A 24,440-nucleotide genomic window follows, 5' to 3' on the forward strand; every position below is an offset into this window, starting at 1 on the left:
ATGTTTTTAATTTTTATAATATTAAAATAAATAAAATAAAAAGGATTTGTCAGGTTTCTACTGGACTGAGAGATCCCAACAGCTTCAGTTATTTTTATAATTTTCACCCTAAGTCACATTTTCTTTTTTTTTTAATTTTCACGTGTATGCGTGTATTGCCTGCATGTAGGTAAATGCACCTGTGTTGTGCAATGCCAACGAAGGATAGAAGAGGCTGTCGGATCCCCTGGAACTGGAGTTATGGAAAGTTGTTAGCTGCCATGTGGATGCTGGGATTCAAACTCTGGTCATCTGCAAGAATAGTCAGTGTTCTTAACTGCTGAGCCATCTCTCCAGTCCCACATTTCTTTTTTTCTACCTGTATGTCAGTCCCCTGTAGCTGTTGAGAACCATCTGGTACACCTGCAGTTTCATTAAGGTTTCAGCTCATGAATAAAGATGAAAGACTATGCACTGACCCCTTTTGATACTTTATTTGACATTTTATACCAACCAGACAAGCGTACAGCTTGTTATTATGACTCATTGCCTAATATATAAGCAGATCTTGTAATCTTACAACTCTGATACTCATCCAAACCAATTATGTAATGAAAATTTCATCTCATCATATCAACTACTTTGAGAAACTCAAATATGTAACATCTGTGATATTCACTTCAACTCTCTGTTCTGCAAATCCACAAATAAAACATAATATATGGCCCAGCATGAAATTTCTTAGAAAAGTAAAACCACAAAGCTAATGAGCTGTGATTTGCACATCTTTTTGTTACTTACTATGGATGGTCTCCTAATGTTATCTCTTTGTTCATAAGTGACTTTAGACATATGCTCCAACTAATTATATCATCTGCTATGATTTACAAAGGAAGAGAGAAGTATGAAAGAAAAGAAGAAATAAAGGGAAAAGAAAATATACTTTTCTTGATTGCCCAAGTAGCCTATGCTGATGCCTGATCAGTGACTATAAGCATGTTTGCTGCGAAGTCAGAAACAGAAATCAAAGCTGAGTTTGACACCAGCAGTTGTTTTGCTTGGGACTTGGTTGGTTGGTTGGTTGGTTGGTTGGTTGGTTGGTTCGTTCGTTCGTTCGTTCGTTCGTTCGTTCGTTCGTTCGTTCGTTGGTTAGTTGGTTGGTTGGTTGGTTGTTTGTTTGGTTGGTTGGTTGGTTCGTTGGTTGGTTGGTTGGTTGGTTGGTTGGTTGGTTGGGTTTTGGTCATTTGTAGGACTTGACTGGGGGTTGGTTTGGATTGTTGTTTTGCATCATAGAACTCAAGGGCAATGAAAATAAAAGTATTAGGAGTAGTGACATTTTGGCTTTCTTCCGCCTCAGCTTTTCCTCACTAGAGGATTTGAGGAAATAGAGACCAACTCCATAAAGTAAACACTGTGTGCCTCTGTCTACAATGCACACTGGGTCTCCACAGATGAATGAATATAGTTGGCCCCTCAGTGAGCTTGTCTGGCCGAATACATTCTGAGTTGATTACATGGAGATATTACAGTGGCCAGGCTTTCCTAGCAGTCATTCATATACTTTAGAATACTATTATTGAACTCAGGAAATTTTCCTTTTCCACAGAAGAGAACTGCATCCTAGCTAGTGAATTATTTTGTGGTTTCAGGTTTAGGGACAAGAGTACCTAACAACTGACTGAAATGTATGAACCTACAGTGTTATGGAATTGATGAGAAATATTCAAATATATTCTTGAGAATACAATAGAAAAAATCTAAATATTCCCTAGGTGCTATGTGCTATTTTAAAGTTGCTGGTTTTCTTAGGTGTAATTATAATAGTTTTGTGGTTATATTTAAGAGACTGTCCTAACTCTTAACAGAAAGCACTTTAAATCATTTACAGCAGAAGTGTCATGATGCCTGTGAGTTATTTTTAAATGATTCAACCAGAAAATGTGTATATGTATGCGTATGTGTAGCGTGAATAGTGTGTGTGTGTGTAAATATGAAGTATAGTAACTTTCATTGTACTATTCTTTCACCTTTTCTATTGAAAAGATTAATTTCATAATAAAATATTAGAGAAAAGATAAAATAGAGCTAAGTAATAAGGTTCTTACTGTAAACACTACACACCTTGGTTGCAAGATACAGAAAAATCAAACTGAGCTGGAAGCTTCTTTCCTGCTGGCTAGCTTTCTTAGTACTGCAAGGTGACATGTAGGCAGCTGAGGGGGAAAAGGCATCAACCATCTTACCTAATTCTGAACCCTATGAACTACAACACCCAACTGCCAGGCAAGATATGCTCACTGGTGCAGTCGTGGCAGACTGTTGGGAGATAACCAGCCCCCTTCAGATTGGATTTGAGACCCATTCCAGAGGAGACAATAGATGCCTGGTACTATAAACCTGGTCAAAAGTCCATGACTAGGGAAGTCTTGGGTTCTAGGGGAGAACTCACTACTGTTGTTTAACTAAATTGACATGTTGCCAAAACTCTAAATATTTAACAGAGAAGTGCCACTCACTCATCCTTAAGTCAAAGAAGCTTCTCTTGCAGTGAATGGTGGTGAATGCAGGACTTAAGGCTGTTGAAGGTGCTGAGAGCATTTAGAGCATTTAGACCACCCCTCTAAGGCTCAGGAAAAATTCCAGAAGAGGGAGCAGAAGGAATTAAGAGCCAGAAGACAGGGAGAAGAACTGTGAAATGTGTCTTCAGGATATAGTTCAGTCCTTTCAAAAATGATCTCACAGCAGCTGTGGTTGCCTGCACAAGATTGGGCTTGTTATCAGCTCATCATGGATCAGAGAAGGGCTCACAGGGCCCTACCCCTCCCTGCTGAACTATTGGCTACTGGTGGATACTGGGAGAAGGACAATCATTGACTACAGTTGTATACAACCCACCAGGCTTCAGTGGATAGTAGAATATGTTTTCATAGCATATGTTTTTTAACACCTTTGTCAAAAATTAGGTAGTTATAGCTGTGTGGGTTTATTTCTGAGTTCTTCATTCTATTCCATTGAATACCATGTCTCTTTTTGTGATGATACCATATAGTTTTTGTTACTATGCTATGTAGTATAATTTGAGATCAGGTATTGTGATGGCTCCACCATTGCTCTTTCTGATAAAGGCTGCTGTAACTATTGAGGTCTTTTGTGCTTCCGTATGAATCTAAGGATTGTTTTTTTTTATAGTTTGGTGAAAAGTTTTGAACTTTTGATGGTGATTATGTCAAATCTGTGAGTTGCTTTTAGTAATATAGCCATTTTCATGGTATTCATTCTGTCAGTCCATGAGCATGGAATGTCTTTAGGGGGGATTTTTTTTGTTTGTTTTATTGTTTTATATTTGTTTGTGTATGTGATCATGCATATGTATGGGGGGGGGGGGGGCCATGGAAACCAGAGATATTGGGTCCCCTGAAGCTGGAGTTACAGAATGTTGTAAGCCACCTGTGTGGGTGCTGGGAACCAAACTCCAGTCCTCTAGAAGAGCAGTATATACTCCTAACCACTGAGCCATCACACCAGCCCTTTAGAGGGATTTTAAAGAGTGTAGGCAAGGCCAGGCATGGTGGCATTCACCTATAGTTCTCAGTACTCAGGGTGCTGAGGCAGAAGGATCAGTTAACTCCAGGAATTCAAGGCCAACCTGAAGAACATAGTTAGACCCTGTCTGAGAAACAGAAGGTGGAATGGGGAGAAAAGCTGGTAGGAAAATGGATAGAAGAAGGTACTTGTAGGATGACTATCATCAAAGTATGTTACATGCATGTATGAAAATGCTACGTTGAAGTTCATTATTTTGTACAATTACTATATACTGGAAAAACTTTGAGAAATAACCAAAGATATAAGAGAAGGTGTGTGACCCGGAAGATGTTCCTCTCACCCTGTGATGACAAGCCATGGACCCGCCTCCTTCCCACGCTCTGCAAAGAAACCACTTGCAGGGGAGGGGCTAAGGGTATAAAAGCTGGGAAAACCACGAGGGAGGCCTGGCCATTTTGTAAGTCTATCTGGAACGACAGGATTTATGTCTGGGTGTGGAATTTCAGCATCAGCTGTGAATGGGGGGTACCCACTTGTCTATAAGTAAACCCGCACCCCAAGCTCATTTAGCAAGTCCAATAAACTCATTAAGATTCTTCAAACTGGGGTTTGGAGAATTTTTTTCCTCAGGCTGTCAAAAGGACCGTGGGAGGAGGGAATTGAATGCCACATGCACCTCCCAGCAGTGAATTTGACTTACAGGGCAACTTAGGAGTTTGACTTGAAAATAATCATGTCAGTTACAAAGTCTGTGAAAGATCCCCAAGGACAGCTTGTGCATGGTCAGAACCATGTCTCTCTTACTAACATATATACACCCACTTCATCACTGTATGAGATTGTTCCAGAACTGAAAAGTGAAAGAACAGCATGGTTTGGGCACTTTGCTGACTAGGCATCTTCTTACTTTATTGCCATGTCTATTCAGTACTGCCTCCAATTTACTAATTTAGTGCAAATTTGGCTCTCTTAAGAATAATCAGTTTATAAATAACTTGAGTTGCCAACACTTTTTGGTTGTGCAATTCAGATTCCACCAGTAGAACTTAATTTTAGCCAGAGAAAACCTTACTTGACTTAGAATCACTCATAAAATCCTTTCTATTTGCACTAAATCAAAATGAATCTGTTAAGCTAAGTAAGATTTCTTTTCCTCTGAACAAAATTGGGGTTAAAATCGTCATAAGCCTGAGAAACATGCATTCAAATGCTGTTTCTGAGAGAGAGAGAGAGAGAGAGAGAGAGAGAGAGAGGTCAAACTATGTAGCCCTGGTCTGGAACTCACTGTATAGACCAGGCTATCTTCCAACTCACAGATTTAGTTTTCTTTTTCTAGTACCTCTCTTCTTTTGCTGACAACTTGTATTTATGTAAAAATGACTTAAGCTTTTTTTTAAAAAAAAAAAAAACAGTTAATGCCAGGTATGGTGGTGGCATGCCTATATTTCTAGCATTTGTGAGGCTAAGGCAAGATCACAAGGTTGAGTTCTGTTTGACCTACATAGTAATACTGTCTCAAAAAAATTAATTTTCTGATATATTAATCTTGTTCTTTTGAATTTTTTTCCTTGTATCTGTGACGACTTTCTCAGACAGAAAAGCCTAACTAACCTCCGTGGACTAAAAAGTGCCTTTTTGTATTTGCTGTATGTATGAAGCATTGAATCAGGCATTTCTGTTCTGTCAGAACTCCAGTATCTTGCAATTCTAAAACTTCTAGAACCTCTTAAGTCCCATAGCTTAGAAACTCTTCTGTTGGACCTAACAGAATATGTAGCTTAGTACTGGGCCAAAAAGTAAGACTCCCAATGCGTGCCTGCTGAGTCCTTCTCTACAGCACTCTTCATTCTTACTATTTTATTTTTCTTTGTAAATTTTTTATTGAATTTTTGAGTATTTCATACAGACCATCTTAATCATCTTTATATCCCCTTCTCCATTGGTCCAAAACACACACACTGGGTTTTAGGCATTCTTTCATTTGTGTTAAGGCCTATTGAGTCAAGTTAGTGTCTCCAAAAATCCCTCAGTGCAAGTTCATCCACTGAGATCTAGTCGGCCTATCTAGAGTCCCTCCCTTAAAGAAGATCAGCTGTTCCTCACCCAGCAGTAATCAGCTGCCAATAGTTCTTCGGCTAAGATTGAGGTCTGCTGTCCATTTAAACAGTTCAGTGTTGAGTTTTTGTCTGGTTGAGTTTGCATAGGTCTTGTGCATGCTGACACCATTGCTGTAGGTTCATATGGCAAGGTCCCAGGAGCCTGTAGGACTCTATTTCCATATGTGCACCTCCTCCCTGGATCTTAAAAATCTTTCCACCCCCTCTTCCACGGTGGTCCCTGAGCCCTGACTGCATGGAGTTTAATATAGGAGTCCTGTCCAAGGACCCACACTTTTGCAGACTCTTATTCTCTGTGCTGTGTATACCACAAATTCCACCAACTTTAACATCCTGAACTTTTTTCCTGAACTTTTTCCCCCCTCTGAACACCACTCTTCAGTAGTGTTCAGTTATCCTGTGTTACAGTTTGAAAAATATTTCCTAGCAGTAAACTGTTAATGTGTAATTTTTTTCTCTCAAAGAGCACATCCCTATGCTATTATCCAAAACCTAAAAACAGATAAAATATGTAAAACGATTTGTTTTATAGTAGTTTACCGTGAAATAATAAGCTTGATATCCATTATTCATTGATGGAAGTCAGAAGTTTACTGAACTGATTTTTGTTAAAATAGCTTCATCATTTTTCTCTTGAAAGAATATTTCTAGATGTCTGATGATACATTTCCAGGAATGCTATATAGCATAGCTTAAGACTTTAGACACTGTCTCCTTTTATGCTGTTCTCTGAGCTTTTGTAGATGAGCAATAAGATAAAGGTCCTATTGGGAGCTCTATGATATAAGGAAATTTAAAGAAGGATGCAGATGTGATTCGAGAATAGCATTGTGACTTCTGGAAGACTTCGTTTCCCTCCAGAAGATAAAACAGGCAACAATCACCTGAGCTAATGAGTAATAAGCAATAAGAATCTATGTGGGTTAGAAATAGTAGTATCCAGTGTTTAGTGACCCATGTACAACTTAAACTCTTGCATAAGTTATCTGAGTTAATTTTATCAACAATACTGTGAGATGGTGTTTTGTGTACTTTTATTATTTGGGTTTTCTGTTTGGGTTTTGTTGTTTTGTATTTGAGACAAGGTCCTGCTGTATGACCCAAGCTAGCCTGAACTCTCTAGATAGCCAAGGTTAGCCTCCCACTTGTGATCCTCAGAGACTGAAATTCTGAGTGCTGAAATTACAGGCATGCTCCACCATGCCCAACCCAAAAGATAGCATTTTTATTCGTACCTTAAAAGTAAGTATTATGAGGGGCTGGAGAGATGGCACAGTGGTTAAGAGCACTGGATGCTCTTTCAGAGGAACCAGGTTCAGTTCCCAGCACCCACATGGCAACCAACAACCACCCATAACTCCAGTTCCAGGGGATCCAACACACTCTTCTGGCCTCTGCAGGCTTTGCATGCATGAATGCACTAATGTACATGTAAGCAAAACACTTATATACATAAAATAAAAATAAACTTTTCAAGGGAGTGACTCTAGATAGGCTGACTGGACTCCAGTGGATGAACTTGCACCAAGGGACATCCAGGTACAAATGCTTGACCAGATAGGATTTAACATCTATGACAGAATACCTGAAATCTACTGGGGGGGGGAGCAGAGAGAGGTTCTAAATTTGATTAAGATATATTAAATGCACAATAACTCAATAATAAAATAAAATAACCAACTTTTTGTTAGTTTTAAGTAGGTATTATGGAGATAATAAAATACTAATAATAGAAATTCATGTTTCCAGTCCAGATCTTCTCAGTACTTTAGTGTAGTCTTAGCTGATGTATTGTAGTCGGAAAGAGGAATCAGATTGGATCTTGGTGAGCAACTACATATTTATAAATTGAAAAAGGGAAGGGAACAAACTGACCTCCAGAAAAGACAGTGTGTAGAACCCCAATTAGCGCCAGACTTAATAAAGCATTTTAAGCATTTGAGTTGCTGTATAACAAGATAATTAATTGTACATGAAAACAGTGTTTAATAAAAGTTTTTCTCCTTTTGATAGACATCTATAACAGAAAAGAAATTGTGATCAGGGTAGCTCTAAAGATTTATTTATAGTAATCTCATAATAATATAACAAAACCTAAACTCCCATTGGTGGTAGTGAGAGAAATTAAATGATCAGAACTTGGTTACAAGCTAAATGGAGATGTAGTGATAAGAATAAGTCAAAGAACCTAAACATTTCCATGTGATGTGAGAGTGAGGACACGACAAAGACCAAAGGAAGGTTAAGGAAGGGTGGTAAGAGCTTCTCTTGCTGACTGAGTTTCTTGCACTGCCATGTAAGCGGAGTGGTCTTTTGTTGTGTAATGTGCAGACTTGGAGTGTCCATGCAACACAAGAATGGAGATATGAAATGCGAATAGCTTTCACATGTTAGTTTTTCACTTTTATACTGTTTCTTCTCATTCTGATTGGCATTTTTCATTCACTAACTGCAGTTATTAAAGATAATCTTATAAATCTGTTTAAAATTTACAGAAAGAAATAACTGCAGTTATTAAAGATAATCTTATAAACCTGTTTAAAATTTACAGAAAGAAATAACTGCAGTTATTAATGATAATCTTATAAATCTGTTTAAAATTTACAGAAAGAAATTCTGGAGCAACAGCAACAAGAGCGAAATGATACCAGCTTTCGTGGCATTTGTATGTTTTGCAGTGAGGAATTCCTCGGAAACAGGTTTGCCATTAACTGGCTTTAAATGTTACTGATTTTAATCTGAAAGCTCATCAAAATACCCACAGCTGTTGGTTATATAAATTAAATTCCGTGGGTTGGATCCACACTTTCATATACCAACCAGTAAAACTTTTTTTTAAATGATGCCTGACATCAGAGATGGACTGTGGTTGTTCTAGCAGAGCAAAGAGTAAATTCGTAAAATGCCGAAATTATATTTATGCTTAATACTGTTGATAATTTCGGACTGGCAAGACTATAGGCAACAAACTACTGCAGATGCCCTTCTCTCTACTAACCCGTTAACTGTACATCTTAGGCAGTTTTTGCTTTTTCACTTTTGAGTATTAAAAATGACAAAGTGGGGCTGGAGAGATGGCTCAGCGGTTAAGAGCACTGACTGCTCTTGCAGAGCACCGGGTTCGATTCCCAGCACCCACATGGCAGCTACAAACCATCCTTAACTCCAGTTCCAGGGGAATCCGAAGCCCTCTTTGACCTCCATAGACATTGCACGACAAGGGTACACTCCCATACATGCAGGCAATACACTCATATACATAAAATAAAATTAATAAATAAAATATATTTTTTTAAAAACACAAGACAAAGGGACCAATGGTTTAATGGATGTGCCACCAAGCCTGATCACCTGAGTTCAGTCTGCAGGTCCCAGATAGTGGAAAGAGAGAACCAAATCCCACAGGTTTTCCTCTGACCTCCACATGCATACTGTAGCATACACAAAAGGAAAGAAGGGGGTGGGAAAGAGGGGGAAGGGAAAGAGAGAGAGAGGAAAGGGGGAAGGGAAGGAGGGAGAGAAGAATGCCTTAAAAAAAAAAAGAAGAAGCTTAGAGAATTGTTAATTCTGTTTCCAGCCTCAATTACTCCAATAGCTGCTGTACTTCCATTCATTTCTGATAGTAATCACAGAGAGTTAGACTTTACAGGTTTAAGACAGCCCCCAACATGGCTATCCCCACTTTATTTTTTTTTAAGATTTTAAATTTTGTTGTAAATTTTTTATTGAATTTTCGAGTATTTCATACAGACCATCTTAATCTTGATCATCTTTGTACCCCCTTCCCTGTTGGTACCCACCCATTGCCACCCCCACTGGAATTCATACATTCTGTCATTTGTGTTAAGGCCTATCGTGTCTAGTGTCCCCAGGCATTCCCTCAGTGCAAGTTCATCCACTCAGGTCTAGTCATCCTATCTAGAGTCCCTCCCTTTAAGAAGGTCAGCTCTTCCTTACCCAGCAGTAATCAACTGCTAATAATTCCTCGACTAAGATTGGGGCCTGATGCCCATTTCCACAGTTCTGTGCTGGAATTTTGCCTGCTTGAGTTTACATAGATCTTCCTCATGCTAACACCATTGCTGTAGGTTCATATGACCAAGAACCCAGGTGCCTGTAGGACTCTTATTTCCATATGATCACATACCTCCTCCCTGGCTCTTACAATCTTTCCACTCCCTCTTCTGCAGTGGTCCCTGAGCTCTGGGTGGATAGAGCTTAATATAGGAGGCTTGTCCAATAACCCACACTCTGCAAACTGTTACTCTCTACACTGACCTTTTGTGTTCCTGTTGCATGAAGGAGCTTCCATTGATGAGAACTGAGAAATGCATTAGTGTCCTCTTTACCTCTTGTTTTATGTTCCATGAGCCTTAGGTGTAGATCTTGCATCCTGCCAGTTAGGCTTGAGTAATTCATAGACAATGTCTGTTTGTGACCAGTTGTGGAACTCTGTAATAGTCTCCATCTGTTGCAAAAGAAGCTTCTTTGATGAGTGATAACTGGGATACTTGTCTGTAAATATAAAGAGCCATATTTTGCACATAGCAAGAAATTACATTTGTCTAGGGATGTGACAGCCTTGGGGTTTTCTCTAAGATCCATGACCCCTCCAACCATATGCATTTGGCTATGTTTACAGTATCACATGAGTTTCCTCCCATTTAGTGGACTTTAAGTCCAATTAGGTAGAAGTTGATTACCCCCAAGATAGACATGCCACTACTACACCAATGCCATTTGCTGTGCCAGTTATTGATGTGGTCATTAGACCTTGAAGCTGGGATTGGAAGATCGATTGATGTTCTCCCTTAGCAGCTTGTATAGTGCTCTCCAAAGCTATGAGAACTAGCCTTCAGGGGAAGTGGCTTCCAGGTCATTTCCAGCTCCATTGCTCCAAATTCTGTGTCTGAAGTATGTCCTTTATTCAGCAATAGGGTCTTACCTTCAAGCTCTGGGAGGCAATCAAGGGCTATAGCAATAGCTTGTGTAATTTTAGGAGTCTCTTGAACTACCCTGACCAACAACTCAAAGGAAGGTTTTTCCTGTCTGACAGTTTCTTGTTATATAGCCTACTCGTGTAGGGATATTGTATTCTAATTTGTTGATAGGTTTTTGTACTATGATTCCCCCTGGTTTTTTGCACTAGCTAGGCATTATTTATCTCGCTTCCCTCCCTCCCCTCTCTCTAGCCCTCCCTCCATGCCCTCTCCATTTAAAGTATCCCCATTTTCCCCATTTCTCCCTTGATAATGCCAGTCTCCTGTGGTCCCTTCTCTCTTGGGCTCCTTCTTCCCCTTTATCCCCATAGTTCTTTATATAACCCTCCCTCCCCACTCCCATTTAAGTATCCCTATTTTACCCAGTTCTCCCTTTACCTTTCTTCTACTGTTCTTCTCTTTTAGGTTCCTACTTTCCCTTTATCTCCCTGGTTCCTTTCCATTTTCCTAGTTCCTGTAGTTTCATCAGGATATACTCACATACAAGGATTTGGTGCTAGGAGCTACAAATGAGGGTGAGCACACATTATTTGTTTTTCTGAGTCTGTGTTACTTGACTTAGTATAACGTTTCTAATTCCATCCATTTACCTATGAATTTCATGATTTCAACTTTCTTATCATTGAGTAGAACTCCATTGTGTAAATGTACCACATTTTCATTATCCACTTAGGCTGTTTCCATCTCTTAGCTATTGTGAAAAGAGCAGCAACAAACATGGTTGCACAAGTATCTCTGCAATAGGATACCCTTTGGAGATATGCCAAGGAGTGGTACAACCAGGTCTTTGGTAGGTTCATTTTTAGTTTTTTAGGAGTTCTCTACACTGCTTTCCAGTGGGGGAAGCACTCACTTTAGATACTCATCAGAAGTTTAAGGGATCCCAGGCTACATGAACTTGCAATCAGCTGACTACAAAGAGTTTCCAAACCACATGCCATTTCTGTTGGTTTGGCTAATTCACTAAAATGGTTCATAGAACTCTGGAAAGCACTGTGCTTGTGATTAGTTTCATTACAAAGAACACAGATTAGGAACAACCAAATGAAAAGGCAGGCATGGGTTGGAGGGTTCTGAATGCCCAATTTCTATCCCCAAGGTATTCAGACTTGCCCTCCTCCTGACACATTAATGTTTTTCCACTGAGCATTGGTGTCAGGTTTTTTATTGGACTTCATTTTTAGGTGTGATTGATTAAATTACTGAACACTACTGGCAGCCTCCCTCTCTTCTCTGGAGGTTGGGTGGACTCAAGGTCCTAACCCTCAATCATACTGTACTATGCTATACTTTAAAAAAAAAAAAAATTTATTGAATTTTTGTGTCTTTCATACATAAAATCATCTTTATACCCTTTCCCCCTTCCCCTTTGGCACCCTCCCACAGCCCTTCACTGGAGTTCATTCATTCTGTCATTTATATTAAGGCCTATTATGTAAAGTTAGTGTCCCAAGATGTCCCTCAGTGCAAGTTCATCCACCAGGGTTTAGTCAGCCTATCTAGAGTCTCTTCAAGAAGATCTGCTTTTCCTCACCCAGCAGTAATCAGCTGCCAATAATTCTTCGACTAAGATCGGGGCCTGCTGTTCATTTCCACAGTTGTGTGCCGAGTTTTTGTCTGCCTAAGTTTGCATGGGTCTTGTGCATGCTGACACCATTGCTGTAGGTTTGTATGAGAAGGGTCCCAGGAGCCTGTAAGGCTATTTCCGTATGGTCATGTACATCCTCCCTGGCTCTTAACAATCTTTCCGTCCCCTCTTCCACAATGGTCCCTGAATCCTGGGTGGGTGAACCTCAATATAGAAGTCCTGTTCAAGGATCCACACTCTGCTGACTCTTATTCTCTGTGTTTTGGCCATTTGTGGCCTTTTGTGTTCCTGGCCCGCTGTTTCATGAGAGAGCTTCATTGATGGGAATCAAAAGATGCATTAGTGTTCTCTTCATCCCTTGTTCTATGTTCTGTGAGTCTTAGGTGTAGAGGTTGCATCCTAGATGTGCCACTTAGGCTTGAGCAATTCACAGAGAATCTTTGTGTGTGATCAGTGGTGTGACTCTGTAATAATCTCTATCTGTTGGAAAAGAAGCTACTTTGATGGGTGGTGACTGGGATACTTGTCTGTAAATTTAAGGATCTATATTTTGCTCCTAGTAAGAAATTATATTTGTCTAAGGATATGAGAGCCTTGAGGTTTTCTCTAAGATCTATGACCTTTCCAGCAATGTGTATTTGGCTAGGTTTACAGACAAGAGTTTTCTCCCATTGAGTGGGCTTTAAGTGCAATTAAGTAGCTATTGATTACCCCCAAGATAAAAGTATCAGTATGCTATACTTTTGTGTGTGTGTGTGTGTGTGTCTTTTTTTTTTTTTTTTTTTTTTTGAGACAGGGTCTCTTTGTAGCCCCAGCTGTCCTGGAACTCACTATGTAGACCAGGCTGGCCTCAAACTCACAAAGATCCACCTGCCTCTGCCTTCCAAGTGCTGGGATTAAAGGCGTGCACCACCATGCCCAGCCCAGTGTGCTATACTTTTTATCGTTACATTAGAATGTAGTCTACGTTAAAAAAAAAAAAAAAAAAAAAAAAACAGATTTGCTATAAAGTAGCATTCAGTGTTGTGTTAGGCCAGCAGCAGCCTCATAAATCTCATGTTTACTCTGTCTCTTGATTGCATCAAGAGTCCTTGTTGTGGATTGACCTAGACCATCTAGGTTTGTTTGCACAGTGATAAAACTGCTTAGCAACCATTTATCAGAAAGTATTCACTATGCTTTTTGCTGTATTGCAGGCCTAACTGTTCTCCCAGAATAGCGGCATAAAAAGAACTAAAATACAAGCTGGGCATGGCAGCATATGTTTGTAATCCCAGCACTTGGTAGGTGGACACAGGAGCATCAGGCATTCAAGGCCAACCTGGGCTACTTGAGACCATGTCAGAAAAACAAAACAAAATGAACAGACAGACACAGAGGAGGCAGATGCTGGACAAGGATAGAGAATGAGTGCTTGTTGCCCTATGTTTACCTTTGACCTCTCTCTGTACTCTTGACTATGGAATGTAAAAGCTGTTTCTTTCAACCTACGTATATGTTTGAATATAAAGTGTGTCTCTTGTAGAGCGCATACTTCTAAACCATAAATTTTCTAATCCATTATGCCAATCTGTGCCTTTTGACTTGAGTATTTATGTTTAATGTATTTACTAATTAATAAGATTTTTTTCTACTATTTTGGTATTATTTTCTGTATGATTTAATACCTTTTTATTCCTCTCCTTCATTACTGCTTTCTCTTGTATCGAATAGATATTTTTACTTTAATTCCTTTGCTTTGTTTGTTTGTTGTTGTTCTAGGAACACATTTTATTCTTTTTTTTAATAGAAGGCAAGGGTACATTGCTGAGTAGAGGATTAAAGGAAGGAAAATCCTTTTTAAAGTGGTGTCTTCCTACCACTATCCCTAAGATTATAGCATTTCTCTGTGTGTGTGTTTGTGTGTGTGTGTGTGTGTGTGTGTGTGTGTGTGTTTTAAAAGAGAACAACAAAAAACAGTGAACATGGAACTTACAATCAGAACTTCATCTACCTCCAACACCTATCTTCTAACAGAAACATGTTGCACAGTTCCTATCAGGCATCCCATAGCTATACATGAGAACTGTGGCCCCCTTGTCCCAGCCCCCTTCCCAAAGCCTAGAAAAGCACCACTTTAAAAATTGGCTGATGTGTACACAGACACACACACACACTCAGAAACACACATCTGTATCTACTGCCACATGGAGACCCTGAAACATGCATACATTTGTGCTTTCCTCACTCACAGATGGATGTTATCACCTTCTCCCTTCCTCCTGGCTCCTTTGAACTTCTGGGATTCTTTTTGAAAACTTGGTACCTTGCCCTGAATGTCTGAGAAATCATGCACACACACACATGCACACACACAAAACCACTGCACAGCCTCTTTTTTTGCGAAAATAAATGATGGATGATCCTATTATCCCACCTCAGCTTTAAGAGCCCAATGTCCTATTGACATTACAGGGAGTCACCCAACAGGTTGGGGGTAAATGGGAGCTTCCTAGCCTTCAAAGAGCCATCACAAGGGGCTTGTAGAGAGTGGCCCCCACTCAGTCAGTAGATGTTCAAGAGAACAAGCAGTGGGGGATGGTTGCTGCCCATTCAGATCTACTCTCCATTTTCACGTTCTCTACCTCAGTGGAGAGTAGGGGCTGCTCCAGGTGGCAACCAATCATAAGCTGGTACATGAAGACGCCAGCAGTGGTACTCAGAAGTGGAGAGACCAGTGTCAGCTGATTGTGAAGAGCAGAACAGTAAAAAGACAAGGGCCAAAGTCTCAGACTGGGTTGATGGCAGAGCCAGAGCTGAAGCCCATGGGGGTGCCAGTGACCAGGACCACAAGGTCCACAGTGAAGGCCTCCAGGTCATAGGGGACAGTGTTGTATGGAGTCAACAGTGACCCAGCACACACAAGATGAGGGAGGCTGTGCCTATAAGTTGATCAAAGATGCCATTGACCATGTCCAAGTGTCCAGAGGGGTGAATGACAAAAATGCCAGCTGTGCCATTGGGGCCAGAGACAATAAATTCATTGTTGGCAAAGCCCCAGATTGCATCATAGTCATCCCAAAAATGATCCCAGTACTCAAGACTCCCAAAGTCTGAATCAGAGTGGGCAGCTTTACCCAGGACTCAGTGCCAGGAGGCACAGACAAAGGCCACAGCTGGGTTCAGATGGGCCCCAGACACCTGGCCAGCCACCAGGATGGTGGCACTGTAGGGCGGGCAAGGTAAGCAGCACTTTTTTTTCCAAACCATATTTTACTTTTTATTAATTGAAGTTTTGCGATTTTTATACAATAAAATTTGATGGTATTTGGATCCCATCCCCTATCTGTACCTCTGCTTATTGCCCCCACCCCACTTTAACCATATTTTTGAACCATTTTCTTAGGTATGAGCCTGGGGAGTACAATTAACATTTTAACTTAAACCAATCTAGCTCAGATTAGTAGCAGTTTAATTTCAGTAGCACTCAAGAATTTGACACCAGTGTAATTTGTTCTCCCTATTCCTGTGTGCTGTATTCCTGTCATATAAATGACATCGTCACATTATAAGCTTATGAACATGTTTTGTGATTACTGCTTGTGCAATTTTATTTTGCATTGGATATAAGAAAAAATGCTTTTATATTGCTTTTTCTTATATACCTTTGGAATTATCTTTGTTGGTGCTAGACTTCTTCACTTAGAATTCCTGTCAAGTGCATTTCCTTTCAGCCTAAAGGATTCTCATTAATTTTTACTGGACAGATCTGTTCAAAAGGAATTCTTTTGCTTTCTGGGTGTCTGGGGGTACTTTGATTTCTTCATTTTTTCCCTCCTTTATTAATTTTTTTATTTATTTTTATTTTATGTGTGTGGGTGTTTTGCCTGCATGGAAGTTCACCCTTGCATGCAATGCCCATGGAGGCTAGAAGAGAGCACCAGGGCTCCTGGAACTGGAGTCAGGAATGGTTGTTGGCCACCATGTGGGTGCTGGGAACTGAACCTAGGTCCTCTACAAAAGCAGTGCATGCTCTTAACCACTGAGCCATCTCTCCAGCCCCTTCCTCAGTTTTTTTTGAGAAACGGTTTTACTGCATATGGAACTCATAGTTGGCAATCCTTTTCATTCAGCACTTTGACTCTGTCAACTCACTGCATTCTCATATCTGTAATTTCTCATTAGAAGTCAGAGGTTGCTCATACAGATCCTTTCTATATTTTGAGAGACTATTTTTCATTTTCTTTTAAACTTGTCTTTCCCTGTTGACAGTATATATCTATACTTATGGATCTCTTACATGTATTCTACTTGAAGTTTGTTGGTTTCTATGTTATTCTTTTCTAGTTCATTTTTTACATTTATTTTTATTGAGCTTTTAAAATTTCATACAATATTTCCCACTCACATCCATACCCCCTCCTCCATCCATAATATTTTTTCAGATGTTCTTTCTGCTACTTTCTCTCTTCCCTTGTTTTGGAATCTCTCTCCCTCTGTGTGTGTGTGTGTGTGTGTGTGTGTGTGTGTGTGTGTGTGTGTGTGTATACCTTTTTTAAAAATCTCAGTTGATCAGTTTGCAAGTCCACTGGCTCTTACTTCTGCTCACTCAAATCTTCTTTTGAGTAACTCCAGAGAAATTTTCATTTCAATCATTTTACTTTCAGCTCTTTTCTTAAAACAAAAATAATGGCAGCCCAGCTCCCCAGCTTCCTGGGGCCAGCAGCTTTCCTGGGTAAGTTTGGCAGAGCCCACTGTGCCTTGACTCCCCTAGCCTCATTCACCCTCCCAGCTCCCCAACCCCATCTCCCCTCCTAGCAGGGGCACTGGCCCATTTCTTCTCTTGGCACCCCAGCCCTAAGAAAAAAATTGCAATTCTAATATCTGACAAAATAGACTTTAAACTAAAACTAATCAGAAGAGATAAAGAGAGCCACTTCATTCTGATCAAAGGAACAACTGACCAGGAAGATATTAAAATCATGAACATATATTCACCAAACTCTGGTGCACCCAGCTCCATAAAAACAGTACTATGGGACTTTAAGACCAGATTAATCCCAACTGATTAATAGTTGGGGACTTCAGTACCCCATTGTCTCCATTAGATAGGTCAACAGGACAGAGAATTAACAGAGAGATATGTGAATTAAACAATACCATACATCAAATGGGCCTAACAGATATCTATTGAATATTCCACCCAAGCACCAAAAATATACTTTCTGTTCAGCACCCCATGGAACTTTCTCCAAAATCGACAGTATACTCGGGCACAAAACAAGCCACAACAAATACAAAAAGCTCGAAATAATTTCATGCATTCTATCAGACCACAATGCAATAAAACTTAAAATCAAGGCCAGAAGAAACCCTAGTAACTACATGAACACATGAAGATTAAACAACACACTCCTGAATGATGAATGGGTCAAAGAAGAAATTAAGAAAGAAATAAAAGTATTCCTAGAACTAAATAAAAAGAACAATACAATACAACAAAATCTCTGGGACACATTGACAGCAGCCCATAGAGGGAAGTTTATAACTCTCATTGCATTCATTTAAAAAATCAGAAAGAACACAAATATATGACTTAACATTGCAACTCAAGACATTTGAAAAGCAAAAGCAAATAAAACCCAAACCCAGAAGACAAGAAGAAATAACAAAAAACAGAGCAGAAATGAATGAAATAGAACAAAACAATACAAAGAATTAACAAATCCAAGAACTGGTTCTTTGAAAAGATAAACAAGATAAACAGACCCCTAGCCCAGTTAACCAAAAGAAAGAGCACCTCCAAATCAACAAAATCACACATGAAAGGGGAGACAACAGACACCAGAAAGATATAGAACATTATAAGGGAATACTTTAAAAACCTATACGCTACTAAATTTGAAAACCTAAAAGAAATGGACAGGTATCTAAAAGTATGGGAACCACCAAAACTAAACCAAGAAGAGATCAACAGCTTAAACAGACCCATAACACATAAGGAAATTGAAACAGTAATACAAAACCTCCTGACTGAAAAAAGCCCAGGACCAGATGGATTTACAGCAGAATTCTACCAGACATTTAAAGAAGATCTATGTCCAGTAGTACTTAATTTATTCAAAAAGATGGAAATGGAGAGAAAACTTCCAAATTCCTTCTACGAAGCCAGCATCACTCTAATACCAAAGCCAGGTAAAGACACAACCAAAAAAGAAAACTACAGACCCATATCCTTAATGAACATAGATGCAAAAATTCTCAACAAAATACTTAAAACACATACAGACACACATCAAAATGATCATCCACCATGATCAAGATGACTTTATTCCAGAGATGTAGGGATGGCTCAATATATGTGTCAAAAAACATCATAAATTATATAAATGGACTCAAAGACAAGAACTACATGGTCATCTCAATAGATGCAGAGAAAGCCTTTGACAAAATTCACTATGCATTTATGTTCAAAGTCCTAGAGGGATTTGGACTGGAGGGAACATACCTCTACATAATTAAAGCCATATAAACAAACCCACAGCCAACATCATTCTAAATGAAGAAAAACTGGAAGCATTCCCATTGAAATCAGGAACCAGACAAGGCTGTCCACTATCCCCACTCCTTTTTAACATAGTGCTTGAAACTCTTGCAAGAGCAATAAGACAAGAGAAGGAAATTAAAGAGTAATAATTAGAAGAGAAAAGATCAAATCCCTTTTTGCAGACAATATGATGTTATATCTAAGAAACACCAAAATTTCCACCAGAAAATTCCTAGAAATGATAAACACTTTGAGTAAAGTTGCAGGTTACAAAATTAATCTATAAAAGTCCATAGCATTTCTATATACCAATAACAAGCAGTCAGAGAAAGTACATGGAAACACTCCCTTTCACAATAGCTGCAAAAAAATAATAAAATATCTCGGAATAAACCTGACCAAAGACATTAAAGACCTCTACAATGAAAACTTTAAATCTTTAAAGAAAAGAGATTGAGGAAGACATTAAAAGATGGAGGGACCTCCCATGCTCATGGATTGGAAGAATTAATATTGTGAAAATGACCATCCTACCAAAAGCCCTTTACAAATTCAATGCAATGCCAATAAAATCCCCATGACATTCTTTACAGAAATGGAAAAAATATCCTAAGATTCATATGGAAGCACAAGAGACCTCGGATAGCCAAAACAACCCTGAGCACTAAGAGCAATGCTGGGAGGATTACTATACCAGATTTTAAATTGTATTTCAGAGCTGTAGTCATAAATACAACATCCTACTGGCACAAAAGTAGACCCATAGATTAATGGAACAATATTGAAGACCCAAATATGAGTACATGCAATTTCAGCCACCTGGTATTTGGCAAAGGGGTCAAGAACATTCACTGGAGGAAAGACAGCATGTTCAGCAAATGGTGCTGGCAAAACTGGATCTCCACCTGTAGAAAAATTCAACTAAACCCCTATCTTTTACCTTGCACAAAAATCATCTTCAAATGGATCAGATACCTTAATGTGAAGCCTGAAACTCTGAAACTGTTAAAACAAAACATTGGTAATAGCCTACAAGATATAGGTGTAGGAAAAGGTTTTCTAAACCGGACATCAATTGCTCAGGAAACTAAGGTCAAGAATCAACAAATGGGACCTCGTTAAACTAAAAACCTTCTGTACATCCAAAGAAGCAACCAAGGAAGTGAAGAGAAAACCCACAGAATGGGAGAAAATCTTCACCAGCAACACATCTGACAGAGGTTTAACATCCAGAATATATAATGAACTCAAAAAACAAAGAATCAAGAAAGGAAGTAACCCAATTAAAAGATAGGCTAAGGAACTAAATACACAATTCTCAAAGGAAGAATTAAAGATGGCTAAGAAACATCTTAAAAGGTGTTCAACATCATTAGTACTTTGGAAATGCAAATTAAAACCACTTTAAGATTTCATCTTACCCCTGTCAGACTGGCTAAGATCAAGAGAACAAATAATACCAAATGTTGGAGAGGATGTGGGGAAAGGGGAACAATCTTCCACTGCTGGTGGGATTGCAAATTTGTTCAACCTATATGGAAAGCAGTGTAGGGTGCTCTTAAAAAACTACAAATGAACCTACCGTTTGACCCAGTTATACCACTCCTTGGCATATAGCCGAAGAATTCATCCTATTGCAGAGACACTTTTCACAATAGCTAAGAGATAGAAGCAACCTAAGTGTCCATCAACTGACGAGTGGATAATGAAAATATGGTTCATTTATACGATGGAGTTTTAGTCAGTAGTAAAGAAAGATGAAATCATGAAATTTTCAAATAAAAGGATGGAACTAGAATCTGTTATACTAAATGAAGTACCACAGACTCAGAAAAAAATAATAATATATTCTCTCCCTCATATGTGGATACTAGCACCAAATCCTTAGAAGTGTGTATGTATCCAAACATAATTACAGGAACCAGGGAGGTAGTAGAAAAGAAAGAATCTGAAAGAGAAGAACAGTAGGAAACAGGTGTTAATAAGGGAGATATGGATAAAAATGGGGCTATTTTAAGGGGGGTGTTATCCAAAGAACCTTGGGGATAAAGGGAAAGAAGGAGCTCAAGAGAGGTGGGATCATAGGGCAAAGGTATTATTAAGGGAGAAATGGAAAAAATGGGTACACTTTAAATGATGAAACCATGGTGGAAGGGTTAGACAATGTGTGAGAGAAATAATGCCTTGCTACTTTTTAAAAAAAACAGAGGAAACCATAGTAGTCCAACAACCTACTGACAAAATATACATACAACTAGCTCAAGGAACATAATATATGTCTGGTCAAGGTTTATCTGAGAACCTTTGGTCTTTGCCCAAGCTTTATCTACATAGTACATGGTAATTAAAAGTACCAGACTGGTAGAACTAACCTTCTTCGGTGTTTAACAGCCATATTTTGAGGCTTATACTAATTTGGTCAGAGGAACTTAAAGGACTGCTCCTTCCCCTCTAAGGTGAACTAAGTTCCAGGGGGCTGTGGAGCATCTCTCAACATCTCCTGTAACTATGGTGAGTCACCTGTCCTCTTGATTAAGGAGGTCATGGAGACCCCACCAGATGGACTTGAACCAGTGTCCAGTCTACAAAGAGGAAGGGCAACACAGAGGAAACATTTCCTCCATGCTTCCAACTGAAGCCAGCTGTGGTTGAGCAGGACCTTTGACTTATCTTTACATAGGTGGAGCTGGTAGAGGAAAGTAGCCAGGGCCTCCTCCTAAGCCTATATGACCCCTGAGGAACAGATTCTCAAATGTCCTTAAGAGTAAGAATGAATTGGTTTATCTCGGCCAACTGCATGGTCTTAAACCCACCCCTTGCGTCAGCCACTAGTTTGATTACAGTCTCCTAATTTTCAAATCCTAGATTCCAGGCCTTTAATCCCCAGAGGTTGAAGGAGGACCAAGCCTCCTATGAGTATATTCAGTACAATTAGTAATGGCCAAGATCTTGGCTCTCACAAGATCTGGAAATGAAGGAGACCATTCAGTTCATCTACCGTTGAGCTAACTATTATTTCTGACCCCATCTAGGAATAATTGGTATCTACATCTCATCTTAAATTCCTAGGCATATACATGTAAGTGTGATTTGACCATTCTGGATCTTAAGGTTCTATGCCCAACTGTAGAGTGTTGTTGGGGTTGTATGAAGTTTCCTGCCCCTGTGCATCATCTTTCTATCCCATTTCCTTTAAGAAGCTCTCAGTCTCTTTCTATGCAGACTCTTTTACAGCATAAGCCCTGCCCTAAAGTTTAGGGGGAGGTCTTCCACTAAGACGGACTGGGAAAACTCTGAAGGCCTGAGAGGCACTGTGAACTATCCCAACAAGTATTTTAAGTTGAAGTTATCAATTATCATTAAGCAACTACACAAGTGAGCTTATTAACCACCAATCAATAAATGTGACACCATATTGTGAACAGAAAAAATTAACAAACATTTATAGAGGATGTTGTTTTATTTTCTCAAGGTAAAACACACACACAAAAACAAACAAGCAACAAAACAACAAATAAAAACCAAAAACCTCTATCCAGAAACAATTTGGAGGAATAAAATAAGGAAGCTAGACCAATAAGCATATTATATGTATTGCTGTCGATAAATGCTTATCAATAAAATGATGTGTATTGATGAGTTCCCCCAAACTCTCACTTTTATTTATGATAAAATCCCAGTAGGATATATTGTACACATATTTTTTGCTATTTAAACATTACAGAAATTAAAATGTTCATGTGATACACACACACACACACACACACACACACATACACACACACACACCATGGAATACTATTCAACCATATAAAAGAGTTCATATCAACAAGGATGGAGCTGGGAGACATTATGTCACATGAGATAAGCCAGGCACAGAAAGACAAGTATCACGAGATCCCTCCCATGTGGAATCTAAGAACAAAACTGATGTCATAGAAATTGAGAATAGAATGGTAGTTACCAGAGCCTGGGGTGGGAGGGGGTTAATGGGAAAGGAGAAGTTGGTCAGTGTGTAAAAGTCATAGTTAATCTCATCTAAGCAGGAAGAAGTTCTGGTAAGCTATTGCACAGTAGGGTGACTATAGCTAATGCTTATGCACTATACATTACAAAAGCTAGAAGAAAGAACTGTGAATGTTTGCACCATAAAGAAATGATACATCTGAACAGATATGTTTAATCTGATTTAAACAGTACACAATATGTATGTATCAAAATAATTACAAGTTTCCACATAAATATAGATATCATTATGTTTTTGCATATCAGTTAAAAACAAATTTAAATTTATTTAAAAAAAGATTTCTGGCTGGAGAGATGGCTCAGCGGTTAAGAGCACTGAACTGCTCTTACAGAGGACCCAGGTTCGATTCCTAGCACCCACGTGGCAGCTACAAACCATCCTTAACTCCAGTTCCAGGGGAATCCAAAGCCCTCTTCTGATCTCCGGGGCATTGCACAACACATGTACACTCACATACATGCAAGTGATACACTCATGCACATAAAAATAATAAATAAAATATTTTTTGAAAAAGGATTTCTTTCCTGCATAAACTTATCAGCAGACTGGTCATTGTATTTCAGGTTATCATGACCCTTACCTGTAACAAATCTGTTAACAGAAGGTTCATATTCTCTATCTAATGCTATTCTAGTTAACGATCCATGATCCCATCCATGTCATAGAAGGACATCTTTCTATGAGCCGGTTGGCTCTTCTCTTCCCCATTGTATTAGTCAAGATTTTCCAGAACAGATCCAACAGGATGTATGTGGGTTAAGAGGGTTGTAAGAGGAGATTTGTTGGAGGGATTTCAGGTATAGAGGCTGAGTATCTCAAAGTTAGAACCCTAGGATACCAGGAGCCAGGCTCCATGCAGATCCAAAGAGTGCAGAATCAGGAATGCTCAAAGTGTAATTCTCATTTCAAGGCCAAAGGCCTGAAAGCTCTGAGACCACAAGTGTTAAGTTCTGGAGTCTCAAGGCTGGACGGCTTGGAGTTCAGGTTTCTGAAGGCAGGAAACAGACAGTGAGTGTCTCAGCTCTAGGAGAGGGAGATCAAGTGGGTGGTATCCGACTGCTGAGGGCGGCTTCCCACTTGTGTACTCTGACTCACATGAATCTATGGAAACACCCTCCCAGACATACACAAAAAAAATGCTTTCCCAATTCTCTAGTATTTCTTATCCCAGGAAAGCTGACTAAATTAACCATCATCCTCACAGTGAGTTGGAAACACAGAGACAGCACAATTTATTTAATAAGTTTTAGGATAGAGCCTGGTGCTCTTCCAGTCTCAAAATGGAGCTTTTCCTTTCAATACTGTTATGGTTGTATATGTATGTACACATTGTTTAACATGTCAGTTTTGACAAGGCTCAAATGGTTTATGCTGCTATTTAATACTTGCTAATCCTCTCTGTTATAGAAATGCTGTTTCTAGCCTGACTTGTTCCTAGATGATATATAAATAATAGAGATTATTCACATTTCTTCACAGAGCTGTTCTTTTAAACCACATGGCCAGAGAACATGCTTTCAATATTGGTTTGCCAGACAACATTGTAAACTGCAGTGAATTCCTAGGTACATTACAAAAGAAGCTTGACAAGTAAGTGCTGTCTTATAAATCACAACCTAAACCTGTTTTAATCTTAGACCTCTTGTGAATTTTTTAA

General features: G+C 39.2%; 1 protein-coding gene and 1 pseudogene across 1 annotated transcript in view; one reads left to right on the forward strand and one right to left on the reverse strand.

Moving 5' to 3' along the window:
* Znf277 (zinc finger protein 277) overlaps window positions 1-24,440 on the forward strand; it is a 77,993-nt gene that overhangs the window by 29,210 nt on the left and 24,343 nt on the right. Inside the window, exons 5-6 of the mRNA XM_008829801.3 lie at window positions 8,250-8,341; window positions 24,263-24,373. Coding sequence (XP_008828023.1) covers window positions 8,250-8,341; window positions 24,263-24,373 — 203 coding nt within the window. The remainder of the gene's footprint in view (window positions 1-8,249; window positions 8,342-24,262; window positions 24,374-24,440) is intronic.
* On the reverse strand, window positions 14,786-15,479 carry LOC103731436 (annotated as a pseudogene).

Source organism: Nannospalax galili, unplaced genomic scaffold (assembly GCF_000622305.1).
Source record: "Nannospalax galili isolate Female #2095 unplaced genomic scaffold, S.galili_v1.0 scaffold674, whole genome shotgun sequence".
Lineage (NCBI taxonomy): Eukaryota > Metazoa > Chordata > Mammalia > Rodentia > Spalacidae > Nannospalax > Nannospalax galili.